The 24505-nt window shown below is 24.1% G+C and overlaps 1 protein-coding gene across 1 annotated transcript; it reads right to left on the bottom strand.

The window, feature by feature from the left end:
• Positions 1-168: 168 nt before the first annotated feature.
• Positions 169-24435, bottom strand: LOC112596488 (serine/threonine-protein kinase SMG1). Its single transcript, XM_025342198.1, has 51 exons — positions 23820-24435; positions 21743-21855; positions 21486-21655; positions 21337-21418; positions 21224-21271; positions 19611-19736; positions 19253-19491; positions 19023-19180; positions 18812-18963; positions 18560-18738; positions 18331-18482; positions 18095-18242; positions 17780-17921; positions 17469-17696; positions 17266-17406; positions 17009-17145; positions 16737-16942; positions 16473-16660; positions 15712-16031; positions 15506-15647; positions 15260-15370; positions 14970-15178; positions 14744-14900; positions 14525-14677; positions 14218-14456; positions 13893-14152; positions 13508-13815; positions 13025-13207; positions 12300-12749; positions 11901-12128; positions 11748-11832; positions 11144-11686; positions 10915-11077; positions 9742-9895; positions 9104-9223; positions 8768-9036; positions 7935-8361; positions 7368-7872; positions 7116-7312; positions 6656-6841; positions 5302-5538; positions 4956-5244; positions 3355-3654; positions 3133-3290; positions 2852-3016; positions 2564-2714; positions 2301-2461; positions 1955-2117; positions 1748-1891; positions 1573-1679; positions 169-685 (listed from the first exon to the last, which is right to left on the bottom strand). The coding sequence occupies exons 1-51, from the start codon at positions 24169-24171 to the stop codon at positions 608-610; spliced, it is 10323 nt and encodes a 3440-aa protein (XP_025197983.1). The 5' UTR covers positions 24172-24435; the 3' UTR covers positions 169-607.
• Positions 24436-24505: the final 70 nt, after the last annotated feature.

Below are 24505 nucleotides of genomic sequence, written 5' to 3'. Positions count from 1 at the left end.
GTTTTACTGTATAGTATAATTTTCTACAATGTTCTAAAAAAAATAAAGGTAATAGATCTACATTGTTCCAGAAAAAATGTTTTACAATTGAACAAATTTTGTGACAAAAAAAAAAAAAAATAATAAAATTATACATATATATATATAAAGATATGGTGAAAAGTAAATGTATTTTTAGAAACGCAACAAAGACCTAATATTAAGAAATATTGAATTACTTAATGCTAATGAAAAAAAATGACAATCATTACCGCAAACTAATGCTCTTTTTTTACGAGATACGACATATTCACCAACTTTACCCTTAATCTGATACCATTTAAACAGCCATTTTAATAACACTGATCTTTCTTTAATAAACTGCTTATTCTCATGGCTAATAATAGTGGTATTTATTTTATTTTTATTATTAATAATATTGTTTTTTATTTTTTTTATATATTTTATTGGTAATTTATAAATGACAAACACACTGCTAACCCAACTGTGTAGTTTTGTTCATTAACTCGTTTAGGTTTTGCGCGGTCAATGATTCAATTTGTCGTAGTAATAGTATTTTATTTTTCAATCCCAAAAGACACCATCAAGTGCCTTAAATTTTAGTTATTCACACCCACGGTGTCCAGCCTTCATACAGCAGTGCCAAATTGTCTGGATTTGTGGCTTCGTTTATCACCCAATTAACCTAATAAATTAAATTAAATTTTCAATGTAATTAATCATTTTAATCACAGAATAATATTTTAAATATAAATTAACAGTGTTATAAAAATTACAAATGACATTCAACAGTCAAACTTATTAAACTATGAACATACTTTTTAAGGGCTAAATTATTGTCAAATTTAAATTTCATTTTTTGATTAGTGCATAATAAATATTACAACTAAGACAAAATAAAAAAATATGATTATGAGAACTTGATGCTAATTGTGTTGTTTCTGTATTACAAATGCACACAATATATCAAATTTATGTTCAGCAGAATCCATTTTATGTTGTAAGTCTTAATATTACAGTAAATTGATCTATTATCAAATTTATAGGTAAGAATATTATCTATGTTCTTATTTTTGGTAATTTTTTTTAATACTTGAATTTTAAAGTTATGACCATGTTCAAATTTTCAATTAATTAAATTGTTGTAATTAATAATAAAAAACCAAGAGAACACAGATAACATCCTTATCTTTTTAAAATGATATGTATATACTGTAAATAGTGTAAAAAAAAAAAATCTATTGAACAAAAATTTGCCATGTTTTGTTTGTAAGACAAAGATAACACATGGGTATCATATTCAACAACAGTATTGCTTGAATTACATTTGAAGTAGTTTTTATATATTACAAAATAATATATACTTTGTCTTATTACTATAATATTTTCAATCTATTAAATAAATCAGATTTTCTCAAAAATTGAAATTTAATAATAATACATTTACAGATTTTTTTTAATTATAAGAACAGTTTTTTTTTTTTTTTTAATAAAAACAAAGTAAAAAGTTTTAAATTAAAGAAAAAGATTAATTTTCAAATATTATATCTTAAATTACTCAATTTTTATTACCTGTTCAGTAATAGTTGATCGTCGACCAGGATCTGGATCCCTGCCTTCAAGTTTCATTCTTACACGTCGCCAAACGCTAACAGCATATGCATTACATTTTTGAACGGCTAGAAAAACAATGTATAGGTATAGTTTATAAATAACTAATCCAAATACATGTTTAAATATTAAATACCTTTTCCTGTATGAGGATCTCTTGGTAATCCTTTTCTTGGTGACAAGCAAATACTATCTTGACGTACTAAAGGTGGACGTTTATGTTGTTTTATAAGTAATCCTCTTTCACCCAAAATTGTTAATAAATCATCATAAATTTGTGCTAAAAATAAAATATAAAAATTAGTATAACATTTGTTTCAATTGAACGATGATATTTATTTACGTGTTTTTGTGTGAAGTGATTGTATTGATTCGAGTAAAACATTTACATGTTGAATTGTTGGTTCATTAAATGCTGTTAATTGTTCAATTAAAGACATGAAATTGTCTAAATAAGAACAATATTTTGTTACATAGTTTATACTAGCTGTACCAACATTATCAATCTGAAAAAGAAACCATTTAATTAATTGTACATCATTAATTACTAGTACACAAATTAATTTAAATAATTTTAAATAAAAATAACTGTTTTACAGTAAATAGTAAAAATAATGAAATAATTTAGACATAATATAATTCCTTAAAAATTATATATTTTTATTTATAAAATAAATATTAAAACATACTTTTGTCAATGACTTTAATAATAACCGAACATCAGATATTATTTTATTGTGGGATGTCAAGTTGGATTTAAGAACACTCAACTGTTCTTTGATTAATAATTGAATACAAGTAACTTCTGATTTAAGTGGTTCTTGAGCAGCCATTAATTGTTGAACATTTTCTAAGTAGAAATATATACATAAATTACAAAAATACAGTACAATTAAGTTATAACAATGACAAAAGAAATTTTAAGTTATGATGATATTATTATATAATTTACCAGAAATAATGCTGACTGTTTTGTTTAACCAAGTCCATTCTATAGGCCCTTGTGGTATAGGGACTACTTTAATAAGAGTTTCTTCTTCTGGCGTTATTGATATACCAATATTTGTAGCCATGTAGCATGCTTTTTGATAATCTTCAACCAACTATTAAAAATAATAAAATTATTAGTAATTATTCTTCATATTTATTAGTATTATAAATATATAATGTATATTTCTTATTAGAATAATTAAAAGCATTTAAATATTTTCAAAGAAATATTATATTATAATATATCTACTTGTAAAAATGAAATATCTGCAGAAATAGCTTCTGAAGTACGAGTGAATAGTGATTCTGTTTGTAATAGAGAACTGACTACTGTTAGTATAGAACTGCACAAGTTTTGGTTGGTGTCTATCATTAATTTTTCATGTTTCATTCTGTTTCCAAAATTATTAGCAATCTAAAATTTTAACATATTTATTTTTATGTATTTCATAATATTATGATTATTAACAACTTATGACATACATTATTTCTATATTTTTAAATTATAGTTAAATTCTTACTACATTATACCTCTACAACAGTTGGATTTGCCCCTGAAGCCCATTTTAAACGTTGATCAACACTTGATGTTAATGAACTTCTATGTTCCATGTGCTCATTAATTTGAGACTGCATAACTGCCAATGGCGATAATATATTATTTAATTCCATCAAAATTGTACCCCGATCTTCAAAAATTGTTGAAAAAAATAGATTAAATTAATTTAACATTTTGAATAACTATGTACTTACCAGGAATGAGCAGGTTATCCAAATGTCCAGCAGCTGGAATAGCATGAAGCCAACAATGGGCTGCATATTGTATGGCCAATCTTTGTGCGCAAATATCTGATTGATGAGCTCTGATTGTCAAATGAGTGTGTCGTTCAATTTTTCTCCAAACTTCTTCTAATTTTGTCAATGAAGATGATAAATCCATTGACTGTCCACGGCTGAATTTACCAACTTTAATTCCTTCTTCCATACACTTTTTACAAAGTTCTTCTAATGGAACTTTACTATCTGCTCCAATATCTCGTTTTTCTAATTCAGCTATGAACAAAAAATAAAATAAACTAAGTATAACATTTTGGTGTTTGGTTAACATATTCTTGAGAAAAACAAATCACCAGTGTAATAAAATTACATCCATTTTTATACTTTTTGAATGATAATTCATAATTTTAATAATAAAATATAATATAGGTAAAATATTAAACAGGTATAATAGTACTATTACTATAAATAGGAATTAGGAGTGTTTATATTATCTAAGTGTATCAGATACAATATTTTAGACAATAAACTTATTTCGATTTTGTTCATACATATAAATAATTGGAATGTTAATGAGTCATAATCATAGTAACTATACTAAACGATTTTTATCAAACAACTTTCATTATTTTAAAATATATTAAGATTTTTGAAAACATTTTTTTAAATTTAATTTCCAATTGAAATTAAAAAATATTTTTTAAAGTAGTTTAAAAGTGATTTTGAAGTTCAAAGTATTTAAGTTTAAGTGAGCAGAGTAGTAGACCATTTTGTGAGGTATTATCATACCACTCCATTCCAATAACCTAAACTTTAAATACTTATAATTCAAAATTACTTGTCTGAATTTTAATTTTTATGTATCTAAACACTCGGCTTCAGAATATTAAATAAAAAAATATATGTTGTCATTTAAAAAAATACTTAAAAAATTAAATTTTTTTTGTTTTATTTCAATCAGAAGTGATGTGAATTTTTTTTTTTCAAAATAACGAGTATTGTTAGATATAAAAATTGCCCTGTATAATAGAATTTTTTTAAGCTTATTTCTCAAGCTACTCATCATAATATGTATCTATAAAGGACCATATACATTGCAGTGATGATGGTAAAGTTCAATTGTCTTTCATCATAGTGATAAATTATGTTCGGTTACACTTTAATATTACGACTGTAGTGTGTGGGGAGACCTTTTAAAACGATTAGTTTGCATTTTAATTTATTTAAGTTTCGTGTGACAGTAGAAAGTGTTGTAATTATTAATATTTATATTTTAAGATTTTTTTTTTTTTGTATAAATCTATAATATACATTATCATTATTAATATTTCATTCTAAATAGTCCATGTTCTTCTGTAATTTATATAATAGTAAAAAAATGTAATTAATATTTTAAGTTTTATTAATAATTTTTTGCATTTAATTTATAATTATTATTTAAGCTGTAGGCATATAATATTAGAATTAAGAATGGATTAATTTTTATGCTAAGTTTATATCTTAATAATGATATTTTTAACAGGGATAAATTATACAATTCAAAAAATGTATAATAAGTTTAAATAAACATTTATTACCATTGATATTGAAACCAGTATGTTGCAACAAATAGCAAATATTAACAGCCACTGTGTGAGAAAAGAGTCCTAATAACCGTTTAGTTAAATAATCAGCTACGAAACATCTTACGGGCTTGGATATCATATCTTCATTATAGCGAGAACCACTAAGACATTGTGTATTTCTACCTCCAAAGTTAATTGCTACTTCAGCACACATATTAAAAACCTCTTTCATAGTAAGAAGTGATTTCAAAAACATTATGTCATCTAATATGCTGCATGGGCCTTCATCCATAACAGCTCCCTATGAATTAATTAAGTAAATAGTAATTCATTAAAAGTATCAATTGGTACACCTTACAAGTAATGATTTTGCCTCTCTAATTTGATCAACAGTTTTCCAAGCTGTAGAAACCTTGAGCATGGATGCCATTTTAATGACATTTTCATTAGCCAAAGATACATCTTCAAAAAGACCATTGAAGCCAATTAAAAGCATCTCTCCTTGAGATAATACTACATTTTCTGGTTTTTTTATCAATTCAGCAAATTTTGTACGTACTTGTTGTACAACTGTTCGACAATTTTCATTTGGAGACTGAAATTAAATAAAAATATATATAAGTAAAATTCCCATATTTACAAATTAAAAAAAAAAAAAATCAAGAAAAGTTGAGCTTATAAACGTATAGGATTGACGCGTTAATATTTTAACTGCAAATTGTTAGAGGTATTTTATTTTTATTAATAATAGAAGTCATTAATGTAATTGTTCTATTTTGAAATATATAAAGCTACTAAATTGAACAATACTGGAAATAAATGGTTTTGTTTTAAAGTAATTTTTTGATAGGTATATAGAAGGATGAGAAAATCTCCAATTTTTAAAACTAATAAATCTTTCCGCATCAACATTATAATTATCTGAAAGAAATATGTTAATTCTCCTAAGTTCTTTTAAATTATATTTTGAGAATGTTTATGTATTCATATTAACTGCAAAAATGCCACCAATTAAATGCAATGTCATTACCAAATGAAAAAATAGAAAATTTTGCTTAATACTTAGTTCAGACATATTGATGAAGATACAAATGTTCTAACAATATGTTTTAGCATTTTCTTTTCTTCAACTTCAAACACAACATTTATGAATTATTTTATTTACATTTTAATTAATATATATTTTTCTAATACTTATCCAGCTCTACTTATATTTATTAAGTTTTAAAAGATTTTCAACTGATACGTACATATAATTTAAAAGTTATGATAAACAAAATAAAATAAATAAAAACTAGAATTCTAAAAAAAAGAAAAATATATACAGCAAAAATTTCTAGATTCTCAGACCAAAATATAATGTAAAAACTGAAATAAATATGTAGAAAAAAAAACATAAATAAAAAAAATATATGAATTTAAATAAAAACTATGGTTTTGAACTAATATAGGTATACTAAGTACTAAGTTTAATAGGTTTATAGGTAAATATTACTCATACATTTTGAATATGCCTACCAAATGGTGTAATTTTATGATTTTTACATACAAAATGTGTCTTATATTTAAACAGAAATAATTATTTGACAATATTTGGATTACTAGAATTATTCTTTTTTAAAACTCTACATTTTCACTCAATAAGCAAAAATACATTTTTTTTTTTAGTAGTCCTCTTTAAATTATGTTTTATTTAATAAATAATAAATTACCTTCATTCCCATAATCACATGTCTAAGATGAACATTGAGTTGTTCTATCAAGTCATTGAAGCTTAATGAACAATTGTTTATTATATTATTCAACTCTGTAATAATAGATATTGTACTTGGTTCTTCCACACATAACTTCTTAATGGTTTCAGGCATAATAATATCCAAAAAATTGTAGTTCATTTTCTATAAATAAAATATATCAATAGATTTTAATGTATTGTTATTTATTATGTCTAGTGTAGAAGACTAACAAAAAAAATCAGTGTTTTTTAAATTTTTTAAGGAGATGAAGTACTTTAAGTTTTAATTAGTTAGAATTTTTATCAAAAATATTAAAAGATAATTTAACAATCAGAAACAACATAGAATGTACAAAAATATAATATATAATATATTTGAATAACTATACATTACATTTGTCATAATATGTTAGTAAGGTTATATCAAATAATTATACCTGTAGACTACAATAAAGGTTTTGTATCGCACGTAAACAGTTGAAAGTAAAAGCAAAATCAGTATCAAATTCAGTGTTATCATTATCAATCAAAACTGATGAGACCATTTTAACCGCAATAGTAGTAGTCATACACATATCAACTAAAACCCATTCTCCGTCTTTTGAAGTCATATCTAATAGTTGTGTTCCAGCATCTAAATATTCAAATTATTATAATTATACATTTTTCATGAAATTTAATGAACTTACTTGATGTAGAAGTCTCCATCATTAAAAACTTTTTATTTATAGCACATAAACCAATAGCAATTACAAATTCTAGGCCTTCATTTGAGTTTTCATTTATTTTAATGATAGAGTTTTCATCATTTAATAATGAACAAGTTAATTCATTTTCTGTGTCAATTATTCTGATTCTTTCTACAATTTTAGCAGTTCTAAGATTTGCTTCTAGAGCAGCTTGCTGTAATTGCATGTTAAATGCAACCGTTTGTGGTGTAGGGGGTTCAGCATTAGGAACACCTAAATATAGCATTTTATGTTCTTCTTTAATTTGATCACACATTGATGTAGTAGGACAATCCATAAGCAATTGTAACCATTGTCTATAATATGTTAGACGATGATTACGAACATGTGATTTTGGAAACAAATTAAACAAACATTGTATATCATAAAGCAACCTTAAACACAAAGTAAGCAATTTGCTTCTTTGATGGCATAAAAGTGTTAATTCATCATTTGATTGTATACACTGTAAAAAAAATATATAAAAATATTAAACATAAAATAATAAATGTTAATATCAAATATTACTTGTTCAATTAAAATTGGTTGGCCGGCATTTTGTAAAAATTCTTTTACATCATCAAATAAAAGATTATTAAATAATTGAATTGACTTTGATTCTTCTTGATCGATTAATAATCGAATTTGACTATTTCCAAGAAAATGTACAGCCATCTCATACTGTGACAACCGTGAATCACAGTCTTCAACTTTTTGTCTTAATGACATTGTAGCTCCAATCATCATATTTTGTGTTTGTTGCAATGCAAAGTATCGTTCTGGTAATTTATATAGTGGATGCTGACCAGCAGGTGATGCTTCAGCTTCTTTAACCAATGCCATAAGTTGATGACTTTCAGCTAAACCGTCTTCCATCTTTTGCAATTTTTCTCTTTCCAATAAAAATTTATTTAAACTATCCATAATACTGGTCAATGATTGTAGCATATTATCTCTAAAAAATTTAATTTTTTTTTTTTTTAGATTTTGAGCAGTTTTTGATGTATGTTATTTACATATTTTTTAAACTTTTACAAGTATTTAAAGGTTAAATTAGCAAAATGGAGTGGTACAGAGAAGATATCTTGCAAAATGTTGGTTTACTACAACTCTGCTCACCTAAACTTTAAATACTCATAACTTCAAAACTACTCGTCAGTATTTAAATTTTAAATACTTCGAAAAATATTTTGCTTCAGAATATGAAATTAAAATGCCATGTAATCATTCGAAAAAAAAAAAACTTAAAAAATTATAATAATAAAATATAAATTAATATATCTTTGTGGCCTAGTGGACTAGTGGTATATATGCTATACGGCTGATCGAATTTTTAGTATTAATATTTATACAAAAATTACCTATTATTTAACCAATCAAATTTTGCTTCTGTAATGCGTACATTCAGCATAGCCAATGTAATTTCCTTTTCTAACTGTCGTCTATTCAGTCGATTTTCCATTACAATTGATCGACCTCCACCATATACAGCACCTGTATATCCTGTTTCATTACCAGGAGTCCAGTCAATAAGTGGATCATAAACAAAAGCCTCCAATAATGTTAATAAAGTTTCTTTGTTTTTTCTTAATACTTTCATCACTTGTTCACATGTTAAACGGAATTTACCCTGATTGTAAAATATATTTTTATTAATAACTAAAAAAATGAACAATAATTAATGAATAATATATTACTTCAATCCCTGTAACTCCGAGAGTTTCTTTTAAGTTAGGAGTTAACCTAAAAGGAACTTTTTCTGGCACACGTAATGTTTTACCTTTCTCAAAACATACATTATAATCAATGTGTACTACCTGTAAATATCATATTTATTAAATAAAATAATTATAATGTAATTAAGAAATTGGAATTTAAAACGGTCTTAGATTTTTTCAAATTAAATATTATTTTTAATTTAATCAAAACATAAAATCTTAAGTATATACAAATGGTATTTAATACATTTGTTTATCCCACCAAGGATTTTTATTAAGTAATATTTTATTTTTCAAAAAATTACATTATTGCAGTTGTTTTTAAAATATTTAAAACTAATTTTTATCATTTATAAGTAATCAAAAATTTAGTTTTTACATAAGTGGCAATTATGTAAATAGTCAAAATAATTATCTGTAAATTATGTGCAAGTATTAATGGTCTGAATTAAAGATAGTAAAAATTTAACATAATTTTATAAAGTAACTTGGCATCATGTTGATCATAAAATAGTATGATTTATTTATTATTTTAATTATAATACTTAAAGACAAACTATTATGGTTAAACTGAAACTTTACTTAAGAATTTAAGTAAAATTTAAAAAAATACAAACCTCTCCAGTTTGTAGATTAACAAGTACATTATCTAAATGTCTATCACCCAGGCCGATAATATATCCAATAACAGACATGACAGCCAATGATGTAGCATATAATGATGTAGATTGCCACCAAGAACCAGAATCAACACTTTGTGTCCATAGTTCACTAAAAAAAAAAATTAGATTTTATGTCAAATACCGACAAATAAAAACTAATACTATAAAATGTCAGGAAAAAAATCTAATATTAATTGACTACTATTCCCAAAATTTTTTTAAAGTTTAATTTAATACAAATTTTTCATATTATATTTCATAATATATAACCTATCAAATATGTAAAGCAAATATTTAAATTACTACACTCATTTTCTATAGCCTATAATCAATTGGTTTTCTATACCTACAATATTATAACTATAAAAAAATATATATAATATAATGTATATAATGTATACAATGTTAACACCAAATAATAATCATGCAAGTTATTTTTAAGTTGTTTTGATAGGAATATATTTATTGTAAAATAACTAAATTAAACGCCAGTCCCAGGTAAAATATAATTAAAAGATAAAGGATCATAAAAACTTTATACAGACATAGATAAGTTTTAGAATTTAAGATAAATTATAAATTAATATATTTTTTATTGAGGTAAAACTTTATAATAAAAAAAATGACATAAAAGTAATTACAATTTTAACCGAAATATTTTTAAAAATAAAAAAAGTTATGATGAAATGTAGAATTTTTATTTATTTTTATAATAGAAATGAAGAGCGTAACAGAATACTTAAATGCAATCGTAAAGAAAAATTATCTCATAAGACCATAGGACATTTTTAACAATAATGCCAGAATTATTACAAGTTATTACTCATTATATAGTATCAATATTTTACAATAACCTCCTAAATAGTTAATTAAAATTATTAGTATTGTCATTTTAATTATTTATTTTGTCATGTTATACTATTCAACAAATTATAATTTTATATTTTAAATTAGTTTCACACAAATAGTAAAAATAATCAAATAGTAGCTTAAGAGGAAAAATTACCTAACAGAAGTAATATTGTAATATGTATATAATGTGCATTTATTTAAATAATATTTATAAAGCTTATATTTTTTATAAAATATATTTTGTATTATAAAAGTTATAATATTCAAGTTACATACTTTGATAGCAAATTGTTTGGTGTTTCATTCATCAAAGTTGTTAACACATCCTTTAGGATACTTAGTGGCCATTCTTTTCTATTTTCCATATTGACAATTCCTTTTTCTTTCAACAATGGTGTTAATTTAGAGTTAAATAATTCTGAGGGTCGCATATTCACCCCTATGACACAATAAATACATAAAATTATAAATTCAACTACAAGAGTATTTAATTATTATTTATTACCATCATTGTTAGAAGCCTGTCTTTGTTGCCATCTTTTATAAAGCATAAATATAGGTACAACACCATCTACCCAAGATATTAAACCAGATCTTGGTCCTAATGGTATGACTGGATAATGGTGAGCTCTATAATGATCAGAAGATCCACTAAGTAATGTATTAGTGATACATAAAAGTTGCATTATTCGTTCATCTAAGTGTAGATCTTCTAAACCTTTGAATAAGTATGTATACACTTTTCCATCAGATCCATAGAATATTAATTTCTTTGGTTTAGTAAATGTAGGTAAAATTGCTACATTATTATGAATAGAAGCAATTGTAACAACTCGTTCAACACCTGGCATGGCAATTTTAGTGTCTTTAAGATTGGCAAGGACAGGACTAATTGTTTCCATTTTCAAAGAATATGACCCTCTTTTGCTTATGCGGGCTTGAAGATTATTCTGCAAATTTTTTATGGACTTCCATACTTCTTGTACATTTATGTTAACTAAATCTATGGGTTTCCGTAATTTATCTAGCATATGAGTGATATATGATCCTAAAAATATAAATATTTTTTAAGCTATTATATTAGTTACATATAATTTATAATTAATTACCAAATTTATCTTGAAACCATTCTTCGTGAGGTGTTTCAGCTTTAACAGAAGTAATCGCATGTAATTGTTCAAATATAAAAAGAATCTATAAAAATGAATATTGTTTAATTTAATTATTAAAAACTTTGAAAATGATAAAATACAATATATTACTGGTTTAAGTAACATGGTGTATTTTTCAACAGCAATATGTTCTTTTTCTACATCAGTAAGATGTGGATGATTTTCAGTTTTATTCAGTTCTGTCTCTAGTTGATTAATACGTCTACTTATATCGGTTTGACGTTGCACCAACGTTCCTAACCATAATTCATCCCACAATAATGTAATTCTTCTTAATTCAGAAACTAGAACCCGTACTTCAGAAATCATTTCACCGGCCTAAATATAAAATTAAATACTTATTATTTTAAGTTACTAGTTAATATAAATTATTTGTTAACAACTTTAAAAATTATTATACATTAAATGTCTATAAGTTAACTATTAATAGTTAGTTTATTAACTATAAATATAGCTTATTGAAAAATATCGATTAATAATGTTATATACCTGTTTTGATAGTGTATTGACCATTGAATGAAAACAGTCTTCCAACACCATAGCCTGTTCATCTTGTCCAATTTTTAAATCTTCGTCATCTTCTTCATTGCTATCAAATTCTTCATGTACTGAATTTGTTTCATCTCCCACCTCTTTACTAGATTTCAACAAACTTGAAGAAGGCATTTCATTTATTGTGCTAAGACCAGTATCGGATCCAACAACTGCAGGGAATGTTATCAAATGGGGAACATCAATGGCTAAACGACAAAGTAGTTCAGACACAGTACGTCTAACATAAGGTTCAGGATGAGAAAGTCTTGAAAATAGTTGAGGTATAATGGAACGCCATGGTTGTGTTGGAGTATTACTTAAGCCTTCTTCTAATGAACCTTGTAACTCGAGAGCATGTTTAACAGTAAGGCGCAATAATCTCAATGTTGCTGCAATGGACTTTTCCTAAATATAATATAAAAATAATTAATAATGATTACCAATAATTTTATACATGCTAATTTAATTTAAAAATTGCAAATATCAATGTTAAATATTTGTACATAATATTAAATTGTAATTAGGTTTATTGGATATTTGGATTTAATAATGAATAAACAATTAACTATAGATAATTATGCTAAAACATAATACAAACAACTTGGAATACAATTTGTTATTACTGCTTATTAAATAGATACATATTTTGAAATTTTGACTTATAATTTATATTAATTTACCTGATGATTATCACATAACTGTAGGTATTTAAAATAAGCTTGAGCAGATAATTGATAATACCCATAAATCCTCGAATGAGATTTTCTCCACCACTCAATCAATCCAGACAACTCATTATCTTCAAAGTGTAAAACATTCTGTAATTGATATTCTAGTGTTTCAGTAGTATAAATATGTTCACTCTAAAAACAAAAATATTAAAATTACTATCTAAGTAAATAAGTATATCAAAAGTCAAAACTTTTTTTTGTTGAGAAGTTAATAAAAAACAAAACAAATGTTAGAATAATTTAAAACTTGATAAATGCTTATATTATATATTCATTAATATAATTTATAATATTAAAGTAATAAAACCATAAAATTCATAATGAATTTTAAAAACTGCTTTTCAGTTTTTCAAATTTATTAAGTTTTATTTTTAAATTTTAAGCCAAAAAAAGTTTTTATTAAAGAAGTATCTATCATGATATATATCATACACCAATATCGTCATCATCTTGTGGTGAAGATGTAACTACATTAAGAATGCCATATATTTTGTCACGATCTTCTTGAGTAGCATTAGAAGGAATATAAGCATCTACAGTAGCCATTTCTGAATCATTTAACAGATAAGTATTTCGTTTATACGCTTCATCTACAACTCTACGTCCCAATTTATAACACCAGCCTGCTAATTCATTCCATGCTTTTGCCATTGATGGACAATATGATACTGAAATCCTCAAAAGTTGACCAATCATCAAAGTCTGTTCATCCAAATCACTTGATGAAGTATAATCAGATTCTATGAAATTATACAATATAATTGCAGAAATGATTAAAAAAATATTACTCAAGCATAAAATACAAATAAATATATACTTATGACTTCACGAATTAACTGGCTAGTTTGAGATAAATTTTCATTTGAAAAGTTCAATAAAACATTAGATTTTTCAATTGACGATTTAATAAGTGTTTTATCAGGAATATTATTTCCACAATTTAACCATTTCCCTAATGTAATTAGTATTCGAGAACTATCTTCTTTAAGATTATTGTCATCCTTTAATTGTGCTTGTTCTAATAAATTGAATGCCGATTTCATGCACATTTCTATCCCCAATTCTTGTGATACACAACTAAATAAAAAAAAAAAATAATCGGGTTAATTTTTATTTTTAAGCATTTAATTTATTTGTATTACTGATGGACAAGTTTAGAGAACTGCCTCACTACTAATGCATGGTTATTTGGCCATAATGATGCATTTGTATCATCTACAAGAAGTTCTCCAATTTGTTGTAGCATGCATGAAATAGATTCAGATTTGTTTCCCATAAAAGGTAGATTTATGAAATCATATGCTCTATTTGATCGTAAGTAATGAAGCATTCCCCGTGTAGCAAGGTTTACATTGCCTTCTTTACGGGCCACATGAGCTAACTGAAAATTAATAATATAATTTATGGTTTTTTTTTAACTAATTTTAATTTTAATAGTTTTTATCTTACATTTAAATATAATATTGAAGTGTCAGATTTTGGTTTATTTATTTGTTGAATACTGTGTTCGTAATCTGGTATTTGATTTTCAATTAGTTTACTCCAAAACAAAGCCTGACATAGTAAATTAGATCTTATTGATTTATTACTTATATCATTAACCTACATAGAAAAATAAAAATAAAAAATAAAATAAATAAATAAAATGTATTTTAATTTAAGACATACTAAATTAAATAGTATAGGACTATTTTCTAAAAGTGAGTTTATTGCATAAGATAGGACAGAAACTTCTTGTGTATACTCAAAAAGACTGTCTGTTAAACTTTCTTGAAGAAGATTCTGTACTACTTCTTGACAGTCTTCAACAATTAATTTGTTTTCACTAAAATAAAATATTCAACATGATTAACTAGTTTAATATTGACATAAACAATATTTTTATGTAACATACTTATTTAATTTTCCTTTAGAAATATTCATTTTCAACATAACATACATTAGCCGACTTTTAATTTGGTTTATAAGATCATAACAATTCCAGTTTGTTTTTATTATTTTAGCATTTTCATCAATAGACCAATTAACCAAATCATCAATACAATTATAATTTCCTTCTTCAACATCATTAACAATTTGTAAATCATTAGCAGAGATATATCTCTAATTAAAAGACATTAAAATATTATAATTATTATTAACTAAAGGATTTTTTTTTTTTCATGATAAATATCAAAGTCTTACGTTTTGCCAAAAATATTTATCTTTAGCAATTGATGGTATAAGGTTTTCTTCATTCTGTGACCAATCTATTAATGGTTTCCAGTCACAAATTGACATATAACATTCTTTTAACTGAAAACATTAAGTGTTAATACTAAATATTTTAAGTCGATAAGAGAGTAATGGTTACATATTTTAGTTTTATATATCTTCTCTTGTTTTTAAAATAATATAATAAAAACTTAATTTGAAAATAATTATAATTACTTGTTCAATGATGAATTTTTGTAAGACTTCTAAAGGACCTTCAATATTATTAATTGAACCACCTCCACCTTTTAGATATATTATTATTTGATCAGAGTTTGTTGTAAGTATATTCATATACGACTCAGCTGCTTCTTCAAATCTTTTAAAGTATTAATATTATATAAAATTAACTAAATATTTAGAATATTTTATTCAAAACTTACTTTCCATTAGCCTGATCAGCAAGTATCTTCAAAAATGGAAGTTTCATATGAGCAACTTCTTTAGACCATACATAAAGTCCACGAATACAATCTGATTCTTTAAGCTTACAATAGGCCCAAGCTAATTGAATGATAGCTAAAATAAATTCTTTAACTGGAAATTCACTTTGTTTTGTTAAATGCTGAACTAAATATTGACCGTGGCGAATAGCAGAAGAGCTGAGACCAGAATTTAAGGATACAGCAAGCATTGCACTTCGTATAGTTGAATTCCATTCATAGCAAGTATTACGATTTGTATGAAAAAAATGTCTAACAGGCTATAAAACAAATAAAAAATGTAAGTAATATATTAATATAATAATTTATTTATTGACCAAAAACTTTTATGTTGAATTTGTAACTAATTTTTTAATATTTATGAAAAAAATAAAACATTGTAACTTAGAAAAAAACAGAAATTACTGTGAAACCAATAAATATATTCATTGCTCCTTTTAAAAATTTAAAATGTATTTGTTTAGTGAAATTTGAAAGTTTGAACTCATCACTATTTTTATAATATAAAATACTAATAAATGAACAATATATTTTTACCAGGATGAAATATTAAGATTTCAAAATTTGTTCAAAATACCTAATAATTAAAGCGTTGGATGTAAACTTCTTAACACATTTTTTTTTTTTAAAGGATAAATTTAAATTTAAATTTAAAGATATTTAAATTCATTTTCTGGTCCTATATCAATTTTAAAACTTACTTTTTGTGCAGTTGGTAGAGCAGTGGCAGTACCATCAATAGCATTGCAAACAGATTTTTCTAAACAATCTATGAATGACACTAAGTTTCTAGTATATCTAAGGTTATTTAATTTGCCTTCTGTGTGCTTTACTTTTGTATCATCATTTAATGTTAATATTGAATCTCGTGCCCAAATTTTTATTCCACCTAAAATATTTAATATATATTTGTATTGCTGGTTAAATAAAAAAAAAAAAACAAAATAAATTATTTAATTTATTACCTTCAATGGCTCTAAAAGTAGAATTAGGCTTCCCAAATGGAGTACGAAGGCGATTTATAACACAAAAATTAGCTGCTTCCCAGTTAATCCAAAAATATAATAAGATACGACAGTGTTGAGCCTGAGCTAAAAGTTCAGTCTCACCACTATCAATATCAAAAGAACAACTGTTTACTACATCTAATAACCAATCGTTGGTAGAATCACTAGAAAAATACCAAATCAATTTTTAATTCAAAATAACAATAATCAAAAAATTAATATTTATTTACTTATTATTGCTATTAGGTTCAATCATATCACACATATAATTTTTAAAATACTCAGTTTTTAATGTAACAACAGCTTTTCGTCTCATATGGGAATTCATCATTTGTTTAATTTTCTTATTAAATTTGCTTTTGTTTTTCTATTTGCAAAAAATATTTAATACAAAAAAGTAATTAATTTTTTTTTGGTTAAAACCAAAACTAGTTAATTCATAACAATATTCAATTATAAATAATATTATTTCTATAATAATACTTACCAGTGAGCATATTGATACATTTTGTAGAACAGTAATTAAGGATACTTTATGAATTAAGGCAAAGAATTTTTTGCTTAAATCTTTTTCAGTTAGATTTATACATGAAAGACACAAGTTTAAAATGTCAACAACTAAAAGTGGCTGCAATCATAACAATAAAATAATTTAAATAAAAAATGTTAAAATAAATAATTTAAAATTACCTTTGATTGACAAAATGTAGAGTTTCCAAGAACAATATTTAATATTTGTGCTATCCCATTAAATAATGAAATTTCATTTCGTTTTAATGCTAAATATATTAAAGAACGAACAATATTTATCATCTCTGGTGAAATTAAAATTATATTCAAGTAACTAGCACTATCAGCATGTATTAGTAATTCATGTATCCATTTCAAAACCAAAAGTTTGCAATCCACATTTACATTCTAAAAATTATAATTTAATTTATGAAATAAATATGTTCTAATACTTTGTGTATTATATTAATATAAAATATAATAGTAAATACCATTTTCAAATATTTTTCAAAAATATTTAATATTTTTTCTAGGTTTCCACTCTTATGAGAATGAATTTCTACATTTGGTTGAGGTTTTTCACTAGTTCTTTCAGCTATCACTAATCGACTATTTGCAACAAAATTGTAGTGTCTAAAAAATTAACAAGTAGAATTAAATAACCAAATAAAATAAATTGGAAACTAACTGTAAAATAATATAATAAACTTATTTTTTTTTCATATATTTTATTGTATGATAAATACTAGATGTAATTTTCAAAAATAAAGTATATAAATTTGTTAATTTACGTATAATGCTCTTACTTTTTACAGTGAGAATATAACAAGAACATTAAAGAAAAACGCAAAGGGTCATTCATTTTGATAATAGTTGGATCTAACTTTGTAGATAATAATTCAAATATGCTTGGTTGTAATGCCCACATACCAATAATAGAATTGCTGTCATTGGCTATTTGAAAAAATAAAAATATTTAAAACTTTAATACAAAATACAAAAATTTAATTAATGTTAAATCAAATTGTATATATTATTTTACCTATAACTGATAGACATTTTAAAATTATATGAACAACAATAGATGCTTCTTCTAATGTATATTCAATGTCTTTAAAAGGATTATCAACACAAAATGATGGAAGATTAGGATCCAAAGCTTGACAAGCTTTTTCTAAATCTCCTGTGATGTACCTAAGACAAACATAGTATGTTACTTTTAAAATTTAAATTATATCAAAAAGTAAAATACTTGTAATAAAACTAAATACCTGTAAACTATAAGCACTAGAGAAACATTTTTCATACTCAATAAACTTTGGTAAAGAGCTATATTTGAATCGTGTAATTTCACAGATGGTAAAAACCTCAATTGACGTAAATGCGATTTACCACATAATAACATCTCAACAAATTCTTTTGATAAATTTGTACTTCCTTCTCGTATAACCTAATACATTTTTAAATAATTATATTACTTTTAATTGATGTTTGATTAATCATAACAATTAATAGAGGCAAACCTTTGAAATCATTCTAAATATTGAAACAATAACAGTTAACCTGAATTCATCAATATGTAATAACTCTTTTTCGATGACTTTAATCATTAAGTCATTAATTGAAGGCATTTGTGATTGAAGAACATCCAGAATCAACCAAATACAGTTATTAGCTATAAAATATTTAAAAGTTAATAAATTTAAAAATAAAAACAGGTATTAGTTCTTTTACCTGCTTCAATAATATTTTCATCAATAGTTACATCAACACATTTGAGCAGAGTCTTTATTATAGTCATTAGTGCATTACTTAAAAAAGGCCAGGACACTACGGGTGAACTTTCAGGACTTAAATGTTTTCCAACACTTTCAGCCACAATACTAAATACTCTAAATATGGACACGTAGAAAAATAAAAACCCATACATTAAGTTGTATGTTTTTAATAAGTAAAGAAAATACCTGATAAATGCTAAAATTTTATCTAAATCTTCACTTAGTTTTTTTGTTTTATTATTCTCCTCAAAACCATTAGATATTGAAGACATATCTTCTAATAATTGTTCTAGTAAGCCAAGAGTGAAGCTCATGTCAGCAGTCCAATAAGTCGATAGACGAAAAATGCATTGTGATATACGCTGATTTGTTTCTGTAGACTGAGAAGTATCAATATGCCAACCAACTAATATATCCACAGTATCCTGTCAACATAAATAATACAATATAAATTATTCATTACTACATTATTATTAATAATGAATAAATAAATTTACTAAAATTAAATATATTCATATTTGGTAATATGTACAGAAATACTAACCTTAAAGTAAGGTTCGAAAGCTCGGCAGTACACACGTGAAAAGTTTATAGCAACATCAGCAGTGACTGTAATTAATTCAGGTGAATCAATTGATTCTAAAGTCAAGTACATGTTCTCCAGTATAAGCTCAAAAACGAAAAAAAAAAAACGTATGCAAGTTAGTTGAGAAGCAAAATATTTAAATGAGGTAAGTAGTACCATAAAATCACATAAAGGTTTGGCTAAATTAATAATTATTATAACAATAACAAAAATAGAAATTAATTAAGAGAAAACGGATAACACAACAATCACTTATATAAAAACAGAAATAGTGAATTTTAAAAATGTATGTTCATGAATAGTTTTTATTATTAAATTATAGAATTAAAAAACAGTACAGTACAATTTTTTGACATTCCTGGAACAGCAACCATTGACTTTTTAATTATGTAATTTATAATATGAAATTAATAGTCATTATTCATTATTGAGATAAATTAAAAAGTGCAAGAGATTCAATTGTATACAACCAAAAAATTCCAATAGATAAAAGTTGATGAGACTTGAAACTTTTACCATCAACTACCAAAATATTATTTGTTATAAGACATTTAAAATAATTTAATAATTTAAAATTATCTATAATATTAACATTATTTATTCTACTTTACAATATGAAATTACTTTTAAATTAATAACAAATAATAATCTTTGAAAAATTAGAAAATAGATGATTTATCATTACATTTAAATTCAACACATTCAGTAGTGATTTACTTAACAATAAAGTTAGCCTATAACAAAGCAGAGTGATTTTACAGTATATAATAATTTAAAATTGATGTTAAACCTACTAAAGATCATACATTTTTTATGAAATATTAAAATAAATATTTACACAAATTTAGGTATATATTTATATAAATTTAATTTATTTGATAAGCATAAAATAATGTTAAAATATGTTATTGGTATTAAAATAATTTTTTAATATACAGTAGAATTTCGATTATCCAAATCTCCATAATACAAACACTCAACTATCAGCCAGTTATCAATTTTATCATTATTTTAATTTATTATTGGTGCTTACATAAACATAAGTGTATAAATGTGTAGTAGTTAGTCAAGAAATGATGAGTTTATCTTAATGTTATTGTCAATCTATGTTTGGTTTTCTACCATGTACACATCTTTATAAATATTATATTATTAGTTTTGTGTATTTAAACATCAACTTTTATATTTTTAAGATGGGACAAAAAATAGAAATTCTTATATTTGAAAATGAATAATTTTGTCGAAAAAATTCCATAAAATTGATGCCAAATACATGTTCTTTTGAATTTCTAAATAATGTAATACAAACAATAATGCAATTTATATGATTTTTTGTCATATGTGTGATATTAAATATCTATCAAAACATTCACATGTACATAATATGTATGTGTTTATTAAAACTATTTTCAATACTTAAAATTTTGTGTATCCGAATTAATTGGAACCACACCTAATTCGGATAATTGAGGTTCTACTGTATTAACAATTAATAATGATGGATGCATAATTGTTTTGATAATATGTATCTATATACTAATCAAAATTAAACACAGAAATAAAATACATACCGATGCCAAACTTTCCAAGTATGATCGTTTCTGATCTACCATTGATAACTTCAAACATATATTAGAATTAGATAATAATTAAATTTATTATTAAATAATTTTTTTAAACTCACTTCATAAAAAGACAGCATTATCAATGTTTTAACTTCTTTACTACGTTCTAAATTATACTTATTAAACATCAAATCAATAAACCTTAAATAATATAATTAAGTTAGTTTACAAAATTTTGATATTTTCAAAAGAAATTATACTTTTATACCTTTTACAATCATATTGTAAGGCATGTCCAAATTTTCCTAAACATTTAGCAACAGTGCACTTTCCATTGTATGAAATTGTAGTTGAATGAAAACATAAATAAAGGTGTTCAACTATATTATCAACAGAGCGTCTAATATATTTTTTATTTTCAGGCAGAATAATTACTTCCTATAAAAAAAAAAAAACAAAAATTAAATTAATAATAATAAACATAAATTAATTGAAGTGTTATTAATATAGTTAAAATATAAATACTTGAAGTTGATTGCATAATGTTATAAGTGTTCTAGTATCTTCTTCATTTAATATTTTCCTAATAATCTTTGAAATTTTTGAATCCTCAGATGGTCCATTATTACTAAAAGAATCTAGAATTGTGTAATATACATGATAAATAATAGGATATTTATATTTATAAAGAAAAAAATGTTAATAATATATTACAACCAATATATAGTCACAAAGAATAATTTGAATACCTATCAATAGAAATAAAATAAATTAAAAAATTTATACTACAACGTTTTTCTTAAAGTATTTTAAAGTTTTCAAGGTGAAAATTTAAAATTTTGTAAAACCAAAATATTAAAATACCAGTGTTTAACGATGAATTGATAATTGCAATAACTTTTATTTTATTGAACATTTTCAATTTTTTTTTTTTTTTTTTAATTATCAATTGTCATCTGCACTACACATAAATTAATTTTTTAATTTTGTATGTAAAATTAAGAAATTAAAAATATTCTATTTTATATTTAAAAAAAAATCAAAATGGCCATTTTGCTAATATGATTTTTAAAACATGTTTGCAATAAAAAAAGAATGAAAAATGTTCAGCTGTTTATTTTCTGCAATTTTTTAAAGTTTGTATAATTTTATAATATTTCAAATAGATTTTCTGAATAATTGATAATCGCTGTAACACTGATAAACAAGAAATAAATTTAAATTTAAGCAAACTTTAAAAATTGTTTAAAAATTATTGACTCAACCTTAGTAAAAGTTTTTGATACCAACATTTTTCAAAAAATCGAATTTACAAAATTACTAACTTGATTATTTTAAATATCAAACAGAAAATCGTTTAATTTTGCATACAAAATGTTAAAAAAGAAAAATCTAAAAATATTTTTAATGTAGCCTAGATGAGAATTAACTATTAAAAAAAAAAACTTGAAAATACTCAATAGAACGTCAGTTCATTGTGAAACACTCTTAATATTAAATTTTCATTTTTAAAAAAAAAAATAATATATAGTGGCATAACATTAAAATTGGTAGTTCCAGAAGAAGTTAAAATACTCTTTAAACATAGAAATTAAATTATTAAATTGTAATACAAGTAGCCGAGCAAGTAGCTAATAAAAATAATAATGATAATTTGTTTTACTACACTTTTATAAATTTATTTAAACCAACAATAACATTGTATATTTTACTTGAAATGAATTTTTCAAGCCCTTTTTTTTAATGTTATAATAAAAGCCTTGAATTTGGGGTACCTATGAGGAGTGTTCTCAATAAATCACTGATGATATTATGTTAGTTTTGAATATTTCGGAAAATATATAATAAAATATTAATGATAATAATAATAAAAAAAAAATATTTGAATTACAAATAATAACTCTATTAAAAATATAAAAACAATACGTTGGTAATTAAACATTGAAAATTTTAAAAGTTGCTTCATAATATCTACCTATAGTTTCTGTAAAATTATTATCACATTAATATTTAATTGTTAGTATAAAATAACAAAAAGTTATGATATAGTGATTAAATGTTAATAATATATGTATCTACATCATAATTAGGTGACAAAAACAAATAAAATATATTAGTTGATGGAACAAATTAATAAAACACATTTTTTTAAATGTTATTATAATTTTATCATAAGTATCTATTCAATATAAACCTAGTTTATTTAAGCTAATATTAAAATCTTACATAGGTAGATGAAATTGAAATGAAAGCTACTTAAGTAGCTTATTTAATTTAATTTAAATGAAACATGAAAATATATTAATTTATTTAGGTATATCAACAATCAACAACTTAATTATTTTAACTACCAGTATTGTAATAAACAAATATAGACTATTTCTGGTAGCTAGATAAATAAAATATATTGAAAGGTATAATATTTAAAAGGTTTAATATTATGAAGTGATAATTTAAAATTTTATTATTACCTACATTAGTATACAATTTAAGGTTATCTAATATGATCTGAATTGTTATTGTACCTAAAGTAATAATCCATTATTTATCAATATTAAAATAAATTAAATAAATAAGTTGAATAAGTATTTCAATTTCTTACCATTACGATAACTGGAATAGTACATGGATCTGGAGTCAAATGATTCATCTCGTCTTTTAGGAATGTCATCATTATATTTACGTGAAGTAAATCCTTGATCAACACTGTAAGATCTGTTCTTCATTAAAACTCTATTGCTTCTGTAATATGATCCTGTAGTTTTGTTACGATAATCATCTTTGTTAAATGTGCCATTCTTCGTATAATGATCAACAGTAGCTACATCGTTTTCCAACTTAATTGAATTGGATTCTTGTCGTTTATCAATGGAACCATTGACAGCCACCTTATCCGAGTCTGGTTTACTTTTAGATTTTATGGTGATCATCGTTGAGAACTTAACATCGCTCATACCCGTTGTAATGGATAATGGTCACTCAAAAAGAATAACAAGATTCTTTATCAAGGAAACGAGTTGAGAGTGCATCGCGCCAATCATGAATTCCGTTCATGAAAAAAATCATCATACTTACATTGAGAACTTTCATTCATTATCATTGAACCTGCGCACATGTATCACACAAATTGAATGAATTGGGGTTCAGAGCTTCGGGGGTTGATGGAATTACGGAAAAGGATGAAAGTTCGAGGTTCGAGCGGTTATCCCTAATGAATGAGTGGAGGGTAGGAGTGAGTTCAAACGCATGCGCTATCATGTTTGATGATACCAGACCAAAGTAACCGTT

Source organism: Melanaphis sacchari, unplaced genomic scaffold (genome assembly GCF_002803265.2).
Source record: "Melanaphis sacchari strain LSU unplaced genomic scaffold, SCAv2.0 Contig0_pilon_pilon, whole genome shotgun sequence".
NCBI lineage: Eukaryota > Metazoa > Arthropoda > Insecta > Hemiptera > Aphididae > Melanaphis > Melanaphis sacchari.
This window is presented reverse-complemented; position numbering and strand designations above follow the sequence as displayed.